This window comes from Alligator sinensis, unplaced genomic scaffold, assembly GCF_000455745.1.
Source record: "Alligator sinensis unplaced genomic scaffold, ASM45574v1 scaffold602_1, whole genome shotgun sequence".
Lineage (NCBI taxonomy): Eukaryota > Metazoa > Chordata > Crocodylia > Alligatoridae > Alligator > Alligator sinensis.
Genome location: NW_005841976.1, coordinates 1072218 through 1092098, shown reverse-complemented (window position 1 = coordinate 1092098; position 19881 = coordinate 1072218). Strand labels below are relative to the sequence as shown.

Below are 19881 nucleotides of genomic sequence, written 5' to 3'. Positions count from 1 at the left end.
GAGCAACCACTCTTCTTGAACTCCCCTTTCTCCGTGGTCACGGTCCCTTAGGGCCTCACTGACAAGCCTCCTGAGCTTGTCAAAGTCGGCTTTCCTGAAGTCAAGGACTTGAGCATTGCTGACCGACTTGCCAGCTTTGCGGCGGATGGTGAAGGTGATCAGCTCGTGGTCGCTGTCACCCAGCTTCCCATTGATCACTAGGTCGACGACTAGGTCATCCCTAGTAGCCAGTACCAGGTCGAGCAGCGCTTTGCCTCTCATTGGCCCATAGACTTCTTGAGTCAGGTAGAGGTCATCCACGCACGAGAGGAAGCTTTGCGACCGCTCAGATTTTGCTGAGCGATCCTCCCACGAGATGTCCGGGTAATTGAAGTCACCCATGACAACCATGGTCCTGGAGCATGCGGCCTCAGCTAGTTCCCAGGCAAACTTCTGGTCAAGCTCAGGACTTTGGGTGGGAGGTCTGTAGTAGTCTCCCACCAAACGTTTGACAGAGTTTTTTCCATGTTGGAGTCTGCTTCCAAGAGAAACAGTGATATTAATCCTCAAATTGAGCCAGAGCGTAAGAAGTGCTTAATAGCAAGATCCAAACAGCACTGAGGTATCTAAAATGTAATACAGGCAGAATTTAAGCACAGAAGTCCAACAGTGTGATCCATGAGAGCCTCACCTAAGCATTTAGGCACCTGAAAATCAGTGGGAACATAACTGTTCACCAGTAAAACAACAACAACAACACACACACACACACACACACTTCTGCAACTGTGAATGCCCAGAAATGCTTGTGTCTTGACCCAGCATCTTGGCAAATATCTTGTGCATAATTTCATTTGGGATTCACAGATAGGTCCCCATACCTAAGTCCTTTGGAGGGACCAATCCAGTAGATGTACTTAGATCAGCAAGGTCACTATGGAGTCCAGCAGCTATAGCCACTTTCCATATAATGATGTAGCTATTCAGGCACTAGAACATGCTACATGTTGGGTCTGAGAACACAAATTCTAGATTCACCTTTCCCTAGGGGGTCATATATGCCACCTCCCAGGAGAGTGACCTAACTGTCAGGCTCATAGCAAGCCTGGGTTAAGGGAGCCCTACCCTCTCCTGTTCAAGTTAGGTTGCTGTGCAGCCACAAGTCCAGGATTCCTGGGTCCAAAAGAGGACACAAGTGGAAGTCTGACTTCAAAGCCCAGCAGTGCAGGCCATCCCCTGGAAGGGATGATCCTGGGTTATAGTCCCTACTCCCAACATCGTTTACACATTTTATCCAATGGCCATTCAGTGCAAAATGTGTATTCAGTTCCTGTAGCAGGGACCAGAGCTAAGCTTTCTTCAGCATTTTCTAATGGCTGGCTTACACATCTCCAATTCCTAGGCCATAGCTATCCTCATTCATTTTATAGAGAACTTAGGTGCATAGGAGCAGGTCTGCAATGGAAATGTACCATGTCAGACAGCAAGAGCCTCAAGCATGGTGTGCTGCACTGTGCACACTACCTCCTGCACCTGAAGCCAGAGAGCTACAGTTGTACATTACTGTGTTATGGCTACTTAATATAATAATTTAGCATATCTGATATTGGAGTTCTGCGCTAATGCTGAGTGCTACCACTCTACGTCCTCATGTGGATCTGGGCCTCAGTGACAGAGGAGCATGGATACCATTGGAAAACAAGCTACTAGGCCCTGATATTTCAAGGCAGTTTAACACTCAAGTGTCAGAGAGTCAGGCATCAAAATGCCTTGAAAAATCTGGTACTTCAGCCAATTCAGCTGACTTCAGTGAGGACGAGGCTCCTAAATGCCTAAATTGCTTTTGAAAATAAGACCTACTCTCCTTTGTTTATGTAGTGATTATAATGCTGAGTGAGGCAGTAGTGAAATGCTTTTGAAAATCCTACTACAGTCTATGGGGTTCAAGCAATTTGAGAGGAAGTATGAGGTTACAGGGGTGGGCAGCTGAAAACAGGATGGGTTTCAACACTGACAAGTGCAAGGTGCTGCACCTGGGGAGGAAGACCCAGCAGCACACCTACAGGCTGGGGAACTCCCTTCCTGTCAGTGCAGAGGCAGAAAAGGATCTTGGAGTCATTATTGATGCCACAATGAACATGGGCCGACAGTGTGGGGACACGGTCAGGAAGGCCAACCACACCTTGTCATGCATCCACAGATGCATCTCAAGGAGGTGCAAGGAGGTGATCCTCCCCCTCTATGCGGCACTGGTCAGGCTGCAGCTGGAGTACTGTGTCGAGTTCTGGGTGTCGCACTTCAGCAGGGATGTGGACAGCATTGAGAGGGTTCAGAGAAGGGCCACCTGCATGATCAGGGGGCAGCAGGGCAGGCCCTAAGAGGAGAGGCTAAGGGACCTGAACCTGTTCGGCCTCCACAAGGGAAGGCCAAGGGGGGATCTAGTGGCCTGTTAAAAACTAGTCAGAGGGGACCAGCAGGCACTGGGGGAGTCCCTGTTCCCCCGAGCACTACCAAGAATGACTAGAAATAATGGTCACAAGCTGGCAGAGGGTAGATTCAGACTAGACATTAGGAGGCACTACTTCACAGTCAGGGAGTCTAGGATCTGGAACTACTCCCAAGAGAAGTGGTGCTGGCTCCTACCCTGGGGGTCTTTAAGAGGAGGTTAGATGAACAGCTTGCTGGGGTCGTTTGACCCCAGTACTTTTTCCTGCCATGGCAGGGGGTCGGACTTGATGATCTGCTCAGGTCCCTTCCGACCCTACCAACTATGAAACTATGATCTGCCGGTCTTCACTGAAGTGGGGAAAGTTGAGGCTGAGGAGGATAAGAAACTGTTCCTATGTCTGCAAAAGGGACCATATTCAGAAATGCTTTGAAAAGATTCAGAACCACTATATTCTGAGGAAATGCAAACAGTAGTAGAGGAAGCCAGAGGATGGCTTTTCCTTCAAAGGTACCTAAAAGTCTCCTTATGTATCCAAGGAGAAGAGACCACTGTAGCCATGGGTGGATCCAGGATTTTGAAAAGGGTGGTGCAGAATATGTGGCACATCATCAAATATATCACAAACACATTTTCTCCAGTTAAAGAGAGTATAAGCTTTATAGGGGACTTGCGCTATATTGGTCAGTTTCAGATCAGAGCAAGAACAAGTATAACTATTGGAATGCGCACTAATTTGCTTGATTATCTATAACAATAAAAAAGCAAAACAGACTAGGCAAAAAGAGTCAAAATAATCAAAAGACATTGTCATTAGTTCTGTAGTCATTATAGTGAAATGTACATCTCTTATTCAAATTCACAAAACAAAATCTAGCCTTCCATGTCTTGACCTCCAAGATTTCACTGTCAGCCATTTCTAAATCTGAGTAAATACTACCACACCTGAGAAAAGGTTTTTAGCTAGAGCTAAAAACAATCTGATGGGCTATCAGACATTACCAGGGATGATTAAGAGCAAAATTACAGAAGAAAGGATTGTTTGAATAGTGGAACATCAAGATCATTAAAAAGGAGGGAAAATTGTTAGCACCTGTGCAGTGGAAAGCAATTAGCAGGAGTGAGGGATATGCTAATGAGCCATAAAATCAGTTGACTGAATAAAAAATGTTGGTGCCCCTCCCAGGCAGCTTGTTTTAAAGCTTGGGTGGAGCAAGAATCAAAGCGGGGGTGCCAGTACACCACTGCACTCCACCCCCCACCCAGATCTGCCATGACTGTAGCCCAGCCACTTCCTTACTTATCAAAAAACTTCTTATGTAATAGGGGCAATCTCTGTTTTCACCAGAAATATGGTTCCTTAGGCTGATGAGGGCATTACTTCAGCTCATTCAAACTTCCTGTTCTGACCAATCTGGATGCAGTACCGTACTATACGTAGATCCAAGTGAGCATTGGGGCCTATGTTGTCCATTTCCTCTTGCCACTGAAGTGGACTAACTTCTCTATTTTAGTTAGGCTAGGACCCATTTGCCATCTGACTAGCTGGACCATGACATAACCTTCATGGGCCATTCTCCAGAACTTGTCTTGGTGCACTGGTTGATTTTCTTCTCTGTGTAGCCTTATTCTTTACAAGACTTGAGAAGGACAGACGAGGAAATGTATCTGTTTCAAACTCTGAAGAGAGAGCACCTGTGGCAACTGGGGTAGAAACCTAACTGGCTGGGTGGGTTATTAATGGATGGGAAGTTAATTCTGTACAGAAAGATACTACATTTGTATTCTGGTTTACATTTAATGATTGATTTAGTTGGATCAGTATCTTAATGGGAAAATAGTTTTCCCCTGAAACTAGGGAATAGGAAAGCTGCAGCATAAGGTCCCACCTTTAATCCATTCAGAACCATTCAGTGTGGCTTTGTCATGCAGAATTTAAGACCAATGACATAATTCCTGCCCTTGTTCTCCTGGGCAAGAAGTCTCTATGTTGCAAGTGAGGAAAGCATAAAGAATGCATTGTTTGTATGTGCAGCTGAAGAAATATATTTTGAAACTGCACATTAAACCTGGCTAAAAAAGTGTCAAGTTGCTTTATTCATATTCCCAACCACAGCATCTCAATTTGTAGTGACCCCCACCCCCCCACCCCAAGTAAAATAGATGGGATTTTAATGTGTATCATGGAAAAACTGACACAGACTTAAAAACAGCTCCTAGAACATGGAGTAAATTATTTTCTGGATACTGTTTACTCAGCCAGCTCCTAAGCTGCATCCCTATCTGCATACTGTTTTGTTTTTGTTTTGGGGGGAGGGGAGGGAGAAGCAGCTAATTTGGACATCTTGTTCATTATGGAAAATCATAAAAGATATGTCTTCTGCTTAGAGGTAAAGAAACCAGGACTTGTTGGACTACTTCTACCTCATTTGGCATGTTGTCGTATAAAGGGTTTGCATATTCTTAGAACATTTTGGAGAAGTTAACAAAATAATTGTATTGCAAGAGACAGTATCAAGACAGTAATATGCCACATTTGTAAAATTAAGCATTACTCAAGGACTTGAATGAGGTTATCTATATTTAGAATTAGAATACTTTAACCTCTTTGGAAGTTAGTAGCCATATTAGTGATAAGGGACGCCTCATACATAATCATAGAAATTAATATTCTTTCATAATATGTATGAAAGGATATTTCCTGTAAACCAAATATATGAAGGGATAATGTAGTTTAGATTTTTACATAGTGGAAGAAAATCCTGCTTGAAAATAGCCTTGAGAGAATTTCATAAGGTACTATTTATTTCATATAGGGTAGCAGTAATAATAGCTAGAGTAATATTAACCAGTTGTACAGTATATGCTAATAGGAAAGGTTCCCAGTCTTTATAATGCATCACTTAAAATAATGCAGATCAAGCATGAGTATTAGCAATGATTAATCTAAGAGCAAATGTGAACATGTTATGATAATAATTCTTGATGTTCACTTCAACACATGTCAACATGTATATAGTGCATGTATGGGCATTGTTTGTATAATGACTGTTAGTTAAAATCAGAAAGCAAACAAGTAGAAGTAGGGATCATTCCCTTTGGGAGTTATAGAAAAGGGACTGCAGAGTGGTATCATATGCGTTCAGGAGCCATCTCGTTTTTTTAGGTTACAAATACAAAGGCAGCACCTTGAATTTTGCATGGCAGTTAACAGGACATTTCGGCAAATGTGTTCTGCAACCTGCCCAGCCAGTGGTCCACCTATTTGTGTTGCTGAAGATTCGGCTCTTAAATATCTGTTGTTATGACTGATGTAGGAGTGTGCTGGAAACAAGTTATCTTGGGTCCCTGGCAGACGTTACACATAAGAAGCATTTAACTGGTTAAGTGTAACCCAACCGCACATTTAGGCAACTAATGGTGCAATAAAACATCAAATAAGCCTTGGACCAACACTGGTCAACAATGAGTTGATAATCAGTTAAATCAGGACCACATTGGACAGCCCCTCATGGTCCATGCCAGCCAATAATATTTGGCTGGATTGGAACTGTACTGGGGGTGTAAACCCTAGTCCTCTCCCTGCCAACTGATGATAATTATTGGCTGGCAAGGACTGCACCAGGACTCAAACCTTGGTGGAGTCCTATTTCCGCTAACAACCAACTGATTACCAGCTGGCTCCAGGGAGCCACCAGAACTAGGTCAAGGCAGGCATGGTTCTGATCCAGCCAACAATAAGCTGATTGTCATTGGGTTCCAGGGTCTGCACAGGGCTTTGAACCAGCTCCAGTTGGTCTCTGGAGCCAGCTGACAATCAGCTGATTGTTGACATCCAACTTTAAACATGCCAGTGCAGAGAGAGCCAGGGATCATGATCCCAGGCTTCCACTCCACTGGCAAGTAAGATGCAATTGGGATCTGATCCCAAAATTGTGACCTTTCATACACGTATAGCATGGCAGGAGGCGAGATTGTTTGGATCGAGGGTCAGATCCCATTGTGGCATTAGACAAATTTCCTCAAGCCCTGTTACGCCAGTCCCCCTCCCCCTGCCCTGCCCATCCCTCTGATTTATTTTGCTCTGGTAATCTTGGAGCTGTGATACAATTTTACGTGACAGCGTATGTAGAAGGAGCAATTCCAGTTATGCTGTTCATCACACGGATGGTGCTTTCTTCACTCGCCACTACAAAAGAGCAAGCCCCCTAATTTAAAGAAGTATGGGAAGAATTAGAAAGACTGAAGTCCTTCACAAGGTGTAGGATTATAAAACTAGGCTATAAAACATTACAAACCTGAAGGTGAACAGGGTTTTCATGAGGTGTAAACCCAGGCAGAATTTTCCCTGCCTAGTAATATAGTCTGTTTTCCCTGGCTGATAGATTTAGCACTTATGTGATTTCCACCACATCAGTAATAGTATGGAAATCTGAAGTCACTCTTTGGTATAGGGCAGTTGTACAATTACATCCTCATTTGTCACCCTTCATTTTAATCAGCATCATTTCCACTTAGTCTTGAAAGGGCAGGCTTAATGCAAATGAAAAGTCAGTATATATTAGCTTCTCCTTTACCCGCTAGCTTTGACTCTTCTGCTGCATATAACACCCACATTCCTTGGCAAGTTAATCATATCACCTGCCAACAGTTATGAGCCCTTGTGTTAGCTTAGGACCATCCTATAAAATATGTTTACATTTCCGGTCCTGTGCACTGTAAACTATGATAAAGATTGGCAAAATGGGTTGAACTCAATTTAGATCTTGCAGCTCTGGTAGGATTAAAAAGAAACATATCTTATGCATTTGAAAAAAGGACAGTTTCGACATATGAATAAAATAATGATCAGTGAGCTTGAAAATGGAATGAGATTTTTTTTACGCCAACATATATTTAACCTGGAAAAAAGTTTATTTTTTCTTCTTTCTTTTCCTTATGCTTTTATAAAAAATAATACAAAAAATAAAGTTAATGACTTACCCTTTTTAAATGTACTCTTGTAGACTCAATGTAGAATACTTGATCCAAAAATTAAAAGAAAAACAAAACAAAAACCCTTTGGGTCAAGCCCTCAGCTAATGTAAATTGGTGTGGCTTCTTTGACTTTAATAGAGCTACATTGATTTATCCCAGCTGAGAATCTAGGCTTCTGCTTTGAAACCATCATTGTGTCAGATCATAATGTAAGTAGTTCTGGGTATTTTTGGATACAAATAGATACCTTCACAACCACATGTTTAACCATCCAAGCAGAACTGCTGTTTCAGAAACTAAAACAAATCACAAAGGACTTAATTTAAGGCCAAAAGAAAGCTCGTCTATGAATAACAAAAAATCCTGCCGAAGGTGACACAAACTAACAAAGCGAAAAAAAGTTAACCATAAGGCTAGTGTTGACAGAGTGGGGTTTGCCGATTTTAGTATTTCTTATAACTAGGGGTCTACTTAACTCGAGGAAATGGACAGCCAGTTTCGTGGTGAGATCTTGTGGCTGGCCAGCAGCATATTCACAGGCTAATCATGGGCTGCTCCATGCCTCTTATTGACCAAGGGGCCACTGTGGCCCCACCCCCTGCTACTGATTGGCTGCAAGGGCTGTCATATATAGCCCCACCCCTCACCACCGATGGGCTGAGGGCTATTGGTCGAGTGGGGTGAGGCCACATGACAGGCAGCCATATCAGCCAATCAACAGTGAAGGGCGGAGCAGCAGCCATGTTGGGCTGCCTTTAATGCAGGTGGCTCTCCCTCCTCACTTTCTCCCTGGCAAACTGCACAGCCAGGCTGCAGTGCTGTGAGAACTGCTGGCTCCCCAGTAGTCAGTACATTTATTTTTAGTTTATTTTCAGTAAGTTTTCTTTTCTTTTCTTTTTTGCAGATTTCATGACCATTATCCACTTTTGTAAGCAATGCTAGATTTCTCAAAATTCACAAAATTGCAATTTTGGTATATCCCTACTTATACCCCTCTTGCAATGGCTCCTCAGCATGGTGCCAGCCCCAAGTGGTGGATAGGGCCCATGAACCAATACAGCTTCCTGCCAGTATGCATTTTCAGTTATTGACAATGGCATCCCAGAAAAATGTGTTGCTCTTGTAAGAGCTTGGTCAATTTTTTCCTGATTTTCAGCTGTCCTCTTGTCTACAAATGAAGCTAATGAGAGTCTATACAGTTGGTTGCAATATTTGGTTACTTAAGGATGTTGATTGGGCAACCCTTTGTGATGCTGATGTTATAGAAGAAACAGCAGCAACAGTAAGAGGACTTCTGGATTGAGAATGCTGGAAAAAGCTAGTTGCACTTTCATCATCATGATCTACCTCCTCTTCACTTACACCCATGAAGGATTTTTTTAATGTCTGCAGGACACTTCTTATATACAAGGATGTGTTTGGTCATCCTAGTAGCATTTGGAAATGCATATTTCATTTGACAACATTTGCAAATCACTTTTTTTTTCTCAGAATAACTTGCAGTGTGAAAATGCTTCCATATGCTAGAAGCTGGTCACACCATTTTGCTAAGGGAGAAAAAAGAAAAATGTAATTTAGTGGCTAGCTTGCATATATAAACACTAAGCTACAGCATGTACAAAGTTAGTAATGGATAGAGGAGAGGACTCCTCAGAGTTAACTGTGAACAACTTCCCTGCCCTGCAGGTCTCACCTCACTGCTAAGGTTGGGTGATTTGTCACAAAACATCAGATTAGTAGGAATTCAATTATGAATTACATAGGCTATAAAAATATACTAATGCAGCTAAAATATAGTTTAATATACTGAATTCAGAGAAATTTAAACTCTTACCTTTCAATAAAGAAGTATACTTTCTTTCAGGTCCTTTGTGCTGATTCAGTACTGCTGTGAATCTCAAGGTCACAGGACCAGGAGGAGGCAGGTTTCTTCCAACTCCAAAACCTTTAGACTTGTTCTGCCTCCTCTCCTGAGGCTTTTGATGTGGGGGTGGGGGTTCTGCTTATGTCTACGTGTTAGCCCTTTTCTGTGATTGCCAATATTTGAGATTTTGCAGTATATTCCAACTGCAAAGGCAGGTCCTGCCTGACCAACTTGATTGCCTTTTATGACCAAGTAACTAAATCCTTGGATGATGGTATCACCATGGACATAGTCTTTCTAGACTTTAAGAAGGCCTTTGACACTGTCTCTCACCCCATCCTCAACAATAAATTAAGTGACTGTGGTATTGATGCCTGCACAGTTGGATGGGTAAAAAATTGGCTGATGGGGCGCACCCAGAGAGTAGTGGTGGATGGGTTGTATTCACCCTGGCGAGATGCGAGCAGTGGGGTACCCCAGGGCTCAGTCCTTGGGCCCGCACTGTTTAACATCTTCATCAGCGACTTGGACTAGAGGGTGGAAAGCACGCTGTCCAAATTTGCTGATGACACTAAGATGTGGGGCAAGGTGGACACTCTTGAAGGGAGAGAGAGTCTGCAACTAGATTTAGACAAACTACAAAAGTGGGCAGACGAGAATAGGATGGGGTTCAACGTAGACAAATGCAGGGTTCTACACCTTGGGAGAAGGAATCCACAGCATACATACAGGCTGGGGAATTCCCTTCTTGAAAGCACGGAGGGGGGAAGTCCAGTACTGGGCGCCGCACTTCAAAAGGGATGTGGCCAGCCTGGAGAGGGTTCAGAGAAGGGCCACCTGGTTGGTGAGCGGGCAGCAAGACAGGCCCTACGAGGAGAGACTAAAGGACCTGAACCTGTTCAGCCTCAGCAAGAGGAGGCTGAGGGGAGACCTAGTGGCTTCCTACAAGCTCATCAGGGGAGATCAACAGCAAATAGGCAGAGCCCTTTTCTCCCCAGCACCACCTGGGGTGATGAGGAACAGTGGTAAGAAGCTGATGGAGAATAGGTTTAGGTTGGAGATCAGAAGGCAATATTTTACAGTTAGGGTGGCCAAAATCTGGAACCAGCTTCCCAGGGAAGTGGTCCTTGCCCCTACCTTGGGCAAATTCAAGAGGAGGTTGGATAATCACCTGTCTGGGGTCTTGTGCACCCAGCATTCATTCCTGCCTGTGGCAGGGGATCAGGCTAGATGATCTGTTCAGGTCCCTCCTGACCCTAGCTACTATGAAACTATGACTCTCGCATGCCATGTCTTGATTATTTCTCGATGTTATTAGTCGGGAGGTGTTACTTATTTTCTACTGCAGTCATACAATGGCGATCTAAGTATGGGCTTACTAGGTCACAAGCTCTATCAAACTTGTTTTGGATGACACCCAAAATTAACATCTGTGATTAACAGTTTGCTTTGGGTTAGTCCCTTTTCTTTATTTTCCTTTTCTATTCATAAACAATACACAGTTAGACAGACTGTGTTAATTATAAGCTTTCCAGGTATATCTTAATTTTTGTCTTTGCAGATCTTCAGTTGGCTTCTTCCATTCATACCTCAAATACAGTACAAATTAACTGAAACTTAACAGTTCGAAATAAACAAGAAAAATTCTTCTTTCCTTTTCCTTTTTTCTTTTCTGCAGTATACTCAGCCTCTAGGGGAGGTCTTATCTCACCAGATCTCTCTGGATATTTATTTTCCTTTACTGTGATAAGAGTAATCACCACTCTGGCTCGCTTATTTATGAACTTCTATAGACTCTGATTGACTTCAACAAATGTCTGAACACAACAAGAAACAATCTACATTCTTTAGTGCTTACCCTCAAAGGTGGTTACTCTCTTTTATCCCACCGCTGCTTCAGTCGCCATTCCCACACTGCTCGAAGCCTCTTTCTGGAGATGAATATTCTTCTCTGTTGCCTCTCAGCATGATAAGCCTTGATCCAGTTACTTTTTGCAGGCAGGACTCTTCTTTAGGGGTCCTTTTTATCCCTACAGGCTTCTTCCTCTGTTTTCCTCTCCAGATCCTTGCTCCACCCTCCTGGCTGCTCTGTCTTAGAGACAGCTGCTCCAGAAACAGTGTTCTCCTTGTTTTGCTACTTCTGTCTCTCCCTTGTTCCCAGTCTCTCCAGCATCCGTCCATGTCTCTCCACACAGGACAATAAGCTCCTTGTTTCTAGTATCCACAGGAAAGAATGGATGCTGCTGCTAGTGTCCACTTCCAGTCCTTTGAGGCCTTGTCAGGAGGCCAGGAGCAGATCCACCAACCTCTAGATCAATAGTCAACAATAGAGGAAGTCCACAAGCAAAGAAGGCACTGAATCCTTTTCCTTCTCTTGTGAGAATGGAAGTACCCCTTGGGGGCAGAAATGCATCTTGTTCTTGCATTTGAGAGTTGTACTGTACTGCTTGTCTTTGGTGTACAGGAATTGTAATGATCTGATAGTGTAGATAGTCTTACATAAAAGTCTTCCTATTACATAGTTATTAGAAAACATTTTGGGGGAGTAAAGGGTAGCAATCTGTAAACACCTTGTCTTAAACATTGTATTCATCATTCTAAAAGACAATATTTCATTAGAGGTTTTTTAAATTTTTCCAAAAAAATTTAATTTTGGGGGAAAAAACCCCCCAAAAAAACTCTTTGGGAAAAAATGTTTTTTTCCCCCAAATTTTTCTGTTGTTTTTTTTTTCTGGGTCTTCACATCTCTACTTCTGACTCACTTTGAGACCTAAGGTAAGTTATTTAATCTGTGTCTCAGTTTCCCCTTCTATAATATTGGATGATAACTGCTGTATATCCTAGTTAGGATATATGTAAAATGCTCTGAGATCCATGAGAGAATGCACTACAAATGTACAATTTTTTAAGAATAGACACACTTTCCTGCCTACATTCTTGACCTGAACAGACAGTTTGTTTCTGAGGTTTTAAAAGGTTCAGCTTATTCCTCACTTTCAGGACCTGACTAGGAACAGGTGTACGAGAAGGTTCAGAGAATGTCTATACTGAATGTAAGGAAAAAATATTTATAATCATGCAATATAGACCATACTTATGAACAGCCCGCTGAAATTGTCTGAACTAATGTGTAGAAGAAAGAAAACTATGTTTGGAGAAAACAACATATGTCTTTTAAGGAAAATAGTATAAAAGCATTAAATGAATACTATTAATATATGAATATGAAGCATTAAATGAATACTATTAATATATGAATATGAAGCATTAAATGAATACTACTAATGTTAAATTTCCCACTTTCCTCTCCTGTAAGATTGTGTCCTAACTTAGGGCACAACCTGGAAGTTATTTAAATATAGCTTGAGGTTGGGTGGTGATAAATTTATTTTCTCTAAATAAAACCTGTCTAACAGCCAAACATGTACCCTGAGAAGATTTACTACACCTGGGGGCTGATTAGGGCAACAAAACCTTGTAATGAAAATAGAAAAGAAAAAATACGACAAGCAAATAACACTGAACAGAGAACAATATATATAGCTGTTAGGTTAGAGGTCATTTTAGTCCCAAAAAGGAATTTACCCCCAGAACTTTGCTCAAATATTCAAAACCTGGATCCTCATGCTAACTTTCCAGATAGTTCCTATTTCTATAAACAAAATGGAGATGTTTTATGTGGCTTTTCATATGTTCAAAATTTAAAACTAGTTTCAATTGTTTATTGTTTGGTTATAATTCTAATAGAACTGTGGATATATGAGTTACAATATTTCTCTGTTCAAGACTTATTATATTGTTTTCTACCCTGTAGGTACTCGGGTAAAATCGTTTTAATTAAATATCTATACTTTTTTCTCTGTTTCTTCCTCCATTATGTCTCAATGCTTCTAAACAGATAATGTTACAGTTCTTGTGGCATCAGCCCTACATGTGGCCCCACTCTGCAGGGACACTCAGTTTCTGAATGTTGCTCTTGTGGTAGAGAACAGAAATGTGCAGATGTTCAAGCTTTTTTCTCCCACAGCAAAGATGGCAGTTTCTGGCTGCAAAAATGTAGAAATTACTCCTGGGAGAGTTTCTCCTGAGAGATTACATCTGCACACTTTCCATTGGTTTAACTCCTCCTAGCAATCAGGAAGAGTGCAGCCAGGGAAGACTTCCATGCTGTCCAGAGACCAGGGTCACTCTGGTCTGGAGAAGGACTGCTCCCACCCCTCATGTTGATTGGGAGGAGAGAAGAGAGGAACAGCTGCCACCTTTGCGAGTTCCCAGAGTAAGATGCAGGCAGGGAGTTTTACGGCAGTATTCTGCCTGCTCCACTGCTGGGCACCAGGAGCCAAGCCCAAGGAGCAGTGCAGCTGTATGCCTGCTTCTCATAAAGTTCACAAGAGAGCCTTTTCATCAGTCTGTGTTGCAGGATTTGCCTATAAAAGAATATGCTGGATATGGATTTGAATGGAGTTAATTTAGCTGCTCTTGACTTTGCATAATCATTCATTTGGGATATGCATAACCCTCTTGGGGATGGAGCTTGCTATATGTTTATACACTGCCAAGCAGAATAGGAATTGGTTCTGTTGGGTCTTGGGGTGTGACTGTAACTCAGTGGCTAGCTTAACTTACACAACAAAGTTCTTGTGCTATTTGATGATAGACACTTTATTCGGTTTTACCTATCTAGCGAAAAATATTATGCTATTTCACCAACTAAGACACTGGGAAAAAAATGGATGCATGGGGGAAGGGCAAGGGGAATACAAAAGGAAGCTTCTGCCTCTGTGGGTACATCTACGCAAGACGCTAACAGCACAGCAGCCTGATAATACTGTGCAGTAGCACGTCACAGCACAAACAGCGCTAATATGCTACTGAGCAGTAGCATCACTTAACAGACATTCACTGGCACTACTGTGCACTAAATATGGTTACTGCACATTTATTTAGTACTTGATTATACAAGTACTAAATTAAATGCGCAGTAACCACTGCGCATTAATGAACATGTAGATGCACCCAGTTTGAGCAAATCCTTAGAACAGAACAAAACAGCACCTTCCCTGACAGGCCAGCAGCATTTGTACTAAGACACACAACTTCTGACCTGTTCCTTTTCCTCTGATCCCACATGTCCCTCAAGGACTTCCTTCTCGTGGCTGCCCAAGAAGCCTGCTTTAAAGGAGCATTGAAGAAGGGCCTGAGTAACATCCCACTTGTAGCATGGTGTTGTGGTTAGTGTGCTAGGAAATCAGAGAGACCCATGATTCAAAGCCTGCCTGAATGAGGAGAGCCTAGAACCCAGGTTCTCTGGCTTCTCAGAGGAGCACCCTAGTCACTCAGCTCTTGGGGGTGGGAGGGATGTATGCTTCCCTCATCCTCATTCCTGAGTCTAAGGCCTGTAGTTGTAGGTTTTGGTTGACCCCAGTTTTACATATCTAAGGCCACTGTGCATTCACAAGGGGAGTGCATGTGTTCTCTGGCTGCTACTGTCCATGCTCAGTCTGCATGCGTACTGTCATCCACATGTGCGTGGGTTACAGGTCCAAGAATAGAATTCCTTTAGGCACATAAGTGCCAAGAAAGCTACGTAGGCTGTCATGGTGGGGTCCTACAAGAGGGCCGTGATCTCCTTAAGGCTCCGTGCCTATTCAGCCCAAGGGCACCCTCTATTCTCCCCACCCCCGTCTTTAATGTTCAGTATATATGTTGGGAGGCTGCCTTACGTCTCCTCGGCACGGTTAGCTGGGACCTCTGTCCCCGTGTTTTTCCCAGACCCACCAGGGGTCTCCCTTTACACTGGGTGCGTTCCAGACACCCTAGCCTTATGGGCTACGCATGGCTCCTACCAACCCCTAATACCACGCCCCAAGCCTCGCAGATGTATTGGACGTTGGTCTGTCAAAATCAACTCACCCGCTCTCCCGGGCCTTCTCTGTTGCACTGCCCCCTCCTGAGCTCTCCGAGCCCACTTGGGGCCTTCCTGCAATGTTGCCCCTCTCCAGGGCCTTTCCTACAACATTACCCCCTTTCCTGGGGCCTTCCCTACAATGTCGCCCCCTTCTCTAGGGACTTCTCTAAAATAACCTAGCCCGCTCCGGGACTTGCTCCCGAGTCTCCGGTCCTCTAGGCCCACCGCACTGCTCCCCTCTCTCATGCGGGCTCACCGCACTGCTACCCCCTTTTGCCGGGGACCACCGCAGCACCTTGCCCTGCTCCTGGGGTGCCGTACTGCTAACCCCTTTCGTTGGGGCCCACCGCAGCACCTTACCCCTGTCTGAGGTCTACCGCTGTGCTAGCCTTCAACTGGGCTCGCTACACCTGTCTCGGGCTTCTCAATAAGGCGCTCCCCCGCTTCGGGGCTCGCCGTGCCTGCGCTGGGGCTTCCTAATAGTGCTGCCCCCTCTCTGGGACTCTACACACCCGCACCGGGCTCCCCAATAATAATGCCGTCCCCTCTCTGGGGCTTGCTGTGCCCACGCTGGGCTCCCTCTAAAGTGCGCTCCCCCTTCCTGGGGCTCGCCCCGCCCACGCTTAGGCTTCCTAGTAGTGCCCCCTCCTGGGGCTCGTCGTGCCCGCGCTGGGGCTTCTCAAAACGCCCCTCTCAGGGGCTGGGGTCTACGCATCCTGCAAGTTGTGCTGTTACTGGCGCCAGGGTCCTCACACTCCCTTGTGAGTCCCCGATGAGGCCTCCTCCAACCCCTAATAGCCTCACCCAAACCACCGGTGTAATACAAACACTAAAGCAAACACAATCCTCCTGGCTATAACCAAAACCTAAGGCACTGGGCCATAACAACATAAGCCTCCTGGCTATAATTCAACATCATTGCTCCAGCCTCTGGAGCTCTCGCAAGCTATACTTGCGATCAGGGTTCTCCCTATATCCTGGCCAAGGGAGCTCCTGCCTTTCCGGCTGCTAGCAGGGAACTGCCAGCCTGGCTTCAGCCCTGGGCTTTATAAAGGCCAGGCCCTGCCTCCTACAGGCAGCTGATTCACATTAGTTGCCCCGGCAACTCACACCTGTACTCCCTAATTCCCACTAGGGCTCCTTATGCACTGCCAGAGCTTCTCCTCTGGCAGTTTTGCCCTCTCTAGGAATGGGGCAGCGAGGTGCGCCGCAACATAGGCAACTAAAAAAATGGCCATTTAGGTATCAGGAAGGGAATAGAATGCTATGCTTGGATGCCTAAAGGTTAAGTGCCCCGTAGGTGCCTAATGAATGGAATAGGAACTGGCTCTTAGTGCTATGTACGTTTCTGGTTGTAGAGATACGGTTCTTTAGGAAAAAGCAAGTATGGGAGGTTTGATGAAGAGGTACATCATAGCTCAAGCAATGATCACAGATTTCCTGATAGAAACCCTGGCTATGCACACCTATATGTAGGACTCTTAAAGCAACAGAAGCACCTCAGGGCTTCCACTTGAAAATGTCATTGTTGGTACTTTTGTTTTTCTTTGTTAGTATTCATCTGTTTTAACACCCAAGTCAGTTTAATATAAGTGACACAAAATCATGACCAACTCCTATGCCCACCTAAACTCCCATAACTGCTGTCACATACCAGCCCATAGATGGCTGTGTTGAATGGAATTAAAATCATGTGTACACTTAAGATGGGAAAGACCTATAGCATTTCCCTTCCCCTCCCCCCTCCTCCCCGATCCCTTTGCCAAGAAAGGATTATTTCCACTAACGGTATACAGCTTGTTCTGATGTTCATCATGTGTAGTCTGGTTTCCATACTTTCCCTTGGGAGTCTATCCTGCAGTGTAAAAGATCTAACTGCTAGTCTGAAATACCAGGGGGAAAAATGCCCTTTTTGTTAATTTTATCCAGTTACTCCTAGTTATAACCCCTTTTCCAGTAGTGAGTGAAATGATTCCATTAAGCAGAAAGTAACAGTGTTCAAAGTGCTTTAAAATCCCTTTTTCCCTCAGCCTGAAGAAGGGCGTGTGCGCCCGAAAGCTTGCAAAGAAAGATTTTTTTTTTTTTTTGCAGTTTCTTAGTTAGCCTAATAAAAGGTATAATTTCTGAACCAAGAGTTTTAGAGTTTTACATTTCTTTTTGTCTCAGGCCAACACGGCTACCAAATACATCCCTTAGAATTAAAGATGCTGTGTAAGTGCATCCTCATCACTGTTGCTCTTGCTGGTGCTATCGTTGTTGTTATAATAGACTTACTATTATGTTGAAGAATTCAAGGTTATCATAACAGTAAGCTCAGATAACTGGCTGTTCTGATTAAACAAATATATCTTATAGCTAAACCAAGAGATGTTATTCCTTCTGTTTTTCCTAGTGATCATATGAAGAAGGAATGCTAGCAAAGTTATATATGGTACATTGGTGGTGTCTCTAATAAAACATATCCCACTGAGAAGATACAGTCTCCTAATGCTAGCCAGATCCCACCACCAAGACAGAACACAGTGTGTCATGCTATTCAAAGAAACACTTTGTTTAAGACAGAGGTGGGACTTAAATTTGACCTTTTAATTGCTACGGAGGAAAAATAAATGTTAAAATGATATTTATGTATCAGTAAACATTCGTGAATCCTGGCAGGTCCTTGAGAGGGTCTTATGTGTTTTATACTTAGTCAAAAACTTCCATGAGGTTATTCATTTATGAAAGAGCATTGTTTAAAGAAAATATATCTTGATCTTTTTAATATAAAAATTACTTTGTTTTATAGGCACAATTTGCACCTGGAACAAAATTGAAATAGCAATACAAAATCTTTAACACATGACAATGATTACATATGGAAAGTATTATATATACAAGTGGCTATTACAGAAATAACCTTTTTCAAGTGCAACAAGAATGATCATAGACCCATCTGAAAGTGAAATAAGAGAAGACAGTGCTATTCATTGGCAAAGAAGTAATCAGCACCCCATCATATTAATTGTTCAAGAACTCTGAAATCTTTAATGAGGTTTTTACTGGAGGATTTTAGTCATATGCAAATGATTCATTGAAATACTTAATCATAAGACAACTAGTGGCTCTTTAGTAAGGTTTTTGCATTCACTAGAGTAATTGTAATGCATTAACTGCATAAATACAATTGTAAGTTTTCATTTAGTTTTCACAGAGTGGTGTTTTTTTTCTTTACAGATTCATTGTCAGTCAAAAAGTGATAGAGATAATGCTGTGAAGGAGAATATTTGACAGACATCTTGAGAGTTCTGCTTGATAAAACTTTATTTTTTTCTTCCATTTTGAGAATTAAGAATGAGAACTTGTCTTTTGTGGGCAGTGGGAGACTTATGTTGCTCCAACAGATATTGACAATCAAATCTTACCTTTTTTCCACAGGTCTGATTACAACAACATCAAGAAAATTGGATCGGGAGCAGCAAGCAGAGCATTTTCTGGAGGTAAGATCAGTTAGAAAAATTATGTTAAAGGGACAAATTTATCTTCAAATCTAGCCAGTTTCAAATAATGAATTTAAAGTTGTTTCAGGCACTATACCTCTTCACTACTTCTGGTACTAAGGTTGGATGGTTTTAACTAGGGTGACCATATTTTTACCATTACTTTTAAGGAAATCTGGGACACTGCTCTGATAAAAGAAAAAATCCCCAAATTTTCAGATTAAAAAGTAACCCCCCCCCTCAATCTGTGTAATTTAAATCAAGGAAAAAGGTGGATTTTGGGTTACTTTTTTAAATCTGAAAATTGGGGATTTTTTTTATCAGCAAAAACCAGGATCCCTGCTAATCTGACAGTTCCCAAAGTCATTAACACATGAAGTAAATAAAAAAATGTCCATTTTTTAATTTAATCTCTTTCACATATAGCATCTGAAATCTCACTTGTAGCAGCAGAGTAGAAAATGCAGTGAAAAGTGTGCATTTTAAGTTAGTGGTGTTCCTTTAAAAAACATCTAACATAAAGTCAATCTCACCTCCATCCTTGGCAAAGTCTTTGAAAAAATTATCAAGGCTCACATTTGCGAGAGCCCAGCAGGACAAATTATGCTGAGGAGAAACCAGCACGGGTTTGTGGCAGGCAGATCGTGCCTGACAAATCTAGTCTCTTTTTATGACCAGGTTACGAAACACCTGGACACAGGAGGAGGGGTGGATGTCATATACTTAGACTTCAGGAAGGCCTTCAATACGGTATCCCACCCGATACTGGTGAACAAGTTAAGAGGCTGTGACTTGGATGACTACACAGTCCAGTGGGTGGTGAATTGGCTGGAGGGTCGCACCCAGAGAGTCATGGTGGATGGGTCGGCTTCGACCTGGAAGGGTGTGGGCAGTGGGGTCTTTAATGTCTTCATCAGCGACTTGGACGAGGGAGTGAAAGGTACTCTGTCCAAGTTTGCAGATGACACAAAACTATGGGGAGAAGTGGACACGCCGGAGGGCAGGGAACAGCTGCAAGCAGACCTGGACAGGTTGGACAAGTGGGCAGAAAACAACAGAATGCAGTTCAACAAGGAGAAATGCAAAGTGCTGCACCTAGGGAGGAAAAATGTCCAGCACACCTACAGCCTAAGAAATGACCTGCTGGGTGGCACGGAAGTGGAAAGGGATCTGGGAGTCCTAGTGGACTCCAAGATGAACATGAGTCGGCAGTGTAACGAAGCCATCA

At 43.2% G+C, this 19881-nt stretch overlaps 1 protein-coding gene across 1 annotated transcript in view; it reads left to right on the top strand.

Annotated features, from left to right (window-relative positions):
- The window catches only part of LOC102385662 (protocadherin Fat 3), a 641364-nt gene that overhangs the window by 414670 nt on the left and 206813 nt on the right, over positions 1–19881 (top strand). Inside the window, 1 exon segment of the mRNA XM_025200838.1 lies at positions 18592–18653. Coding sequence (XP_025056623.1) covers positions 18592–18653 — 62 coding nt within the window.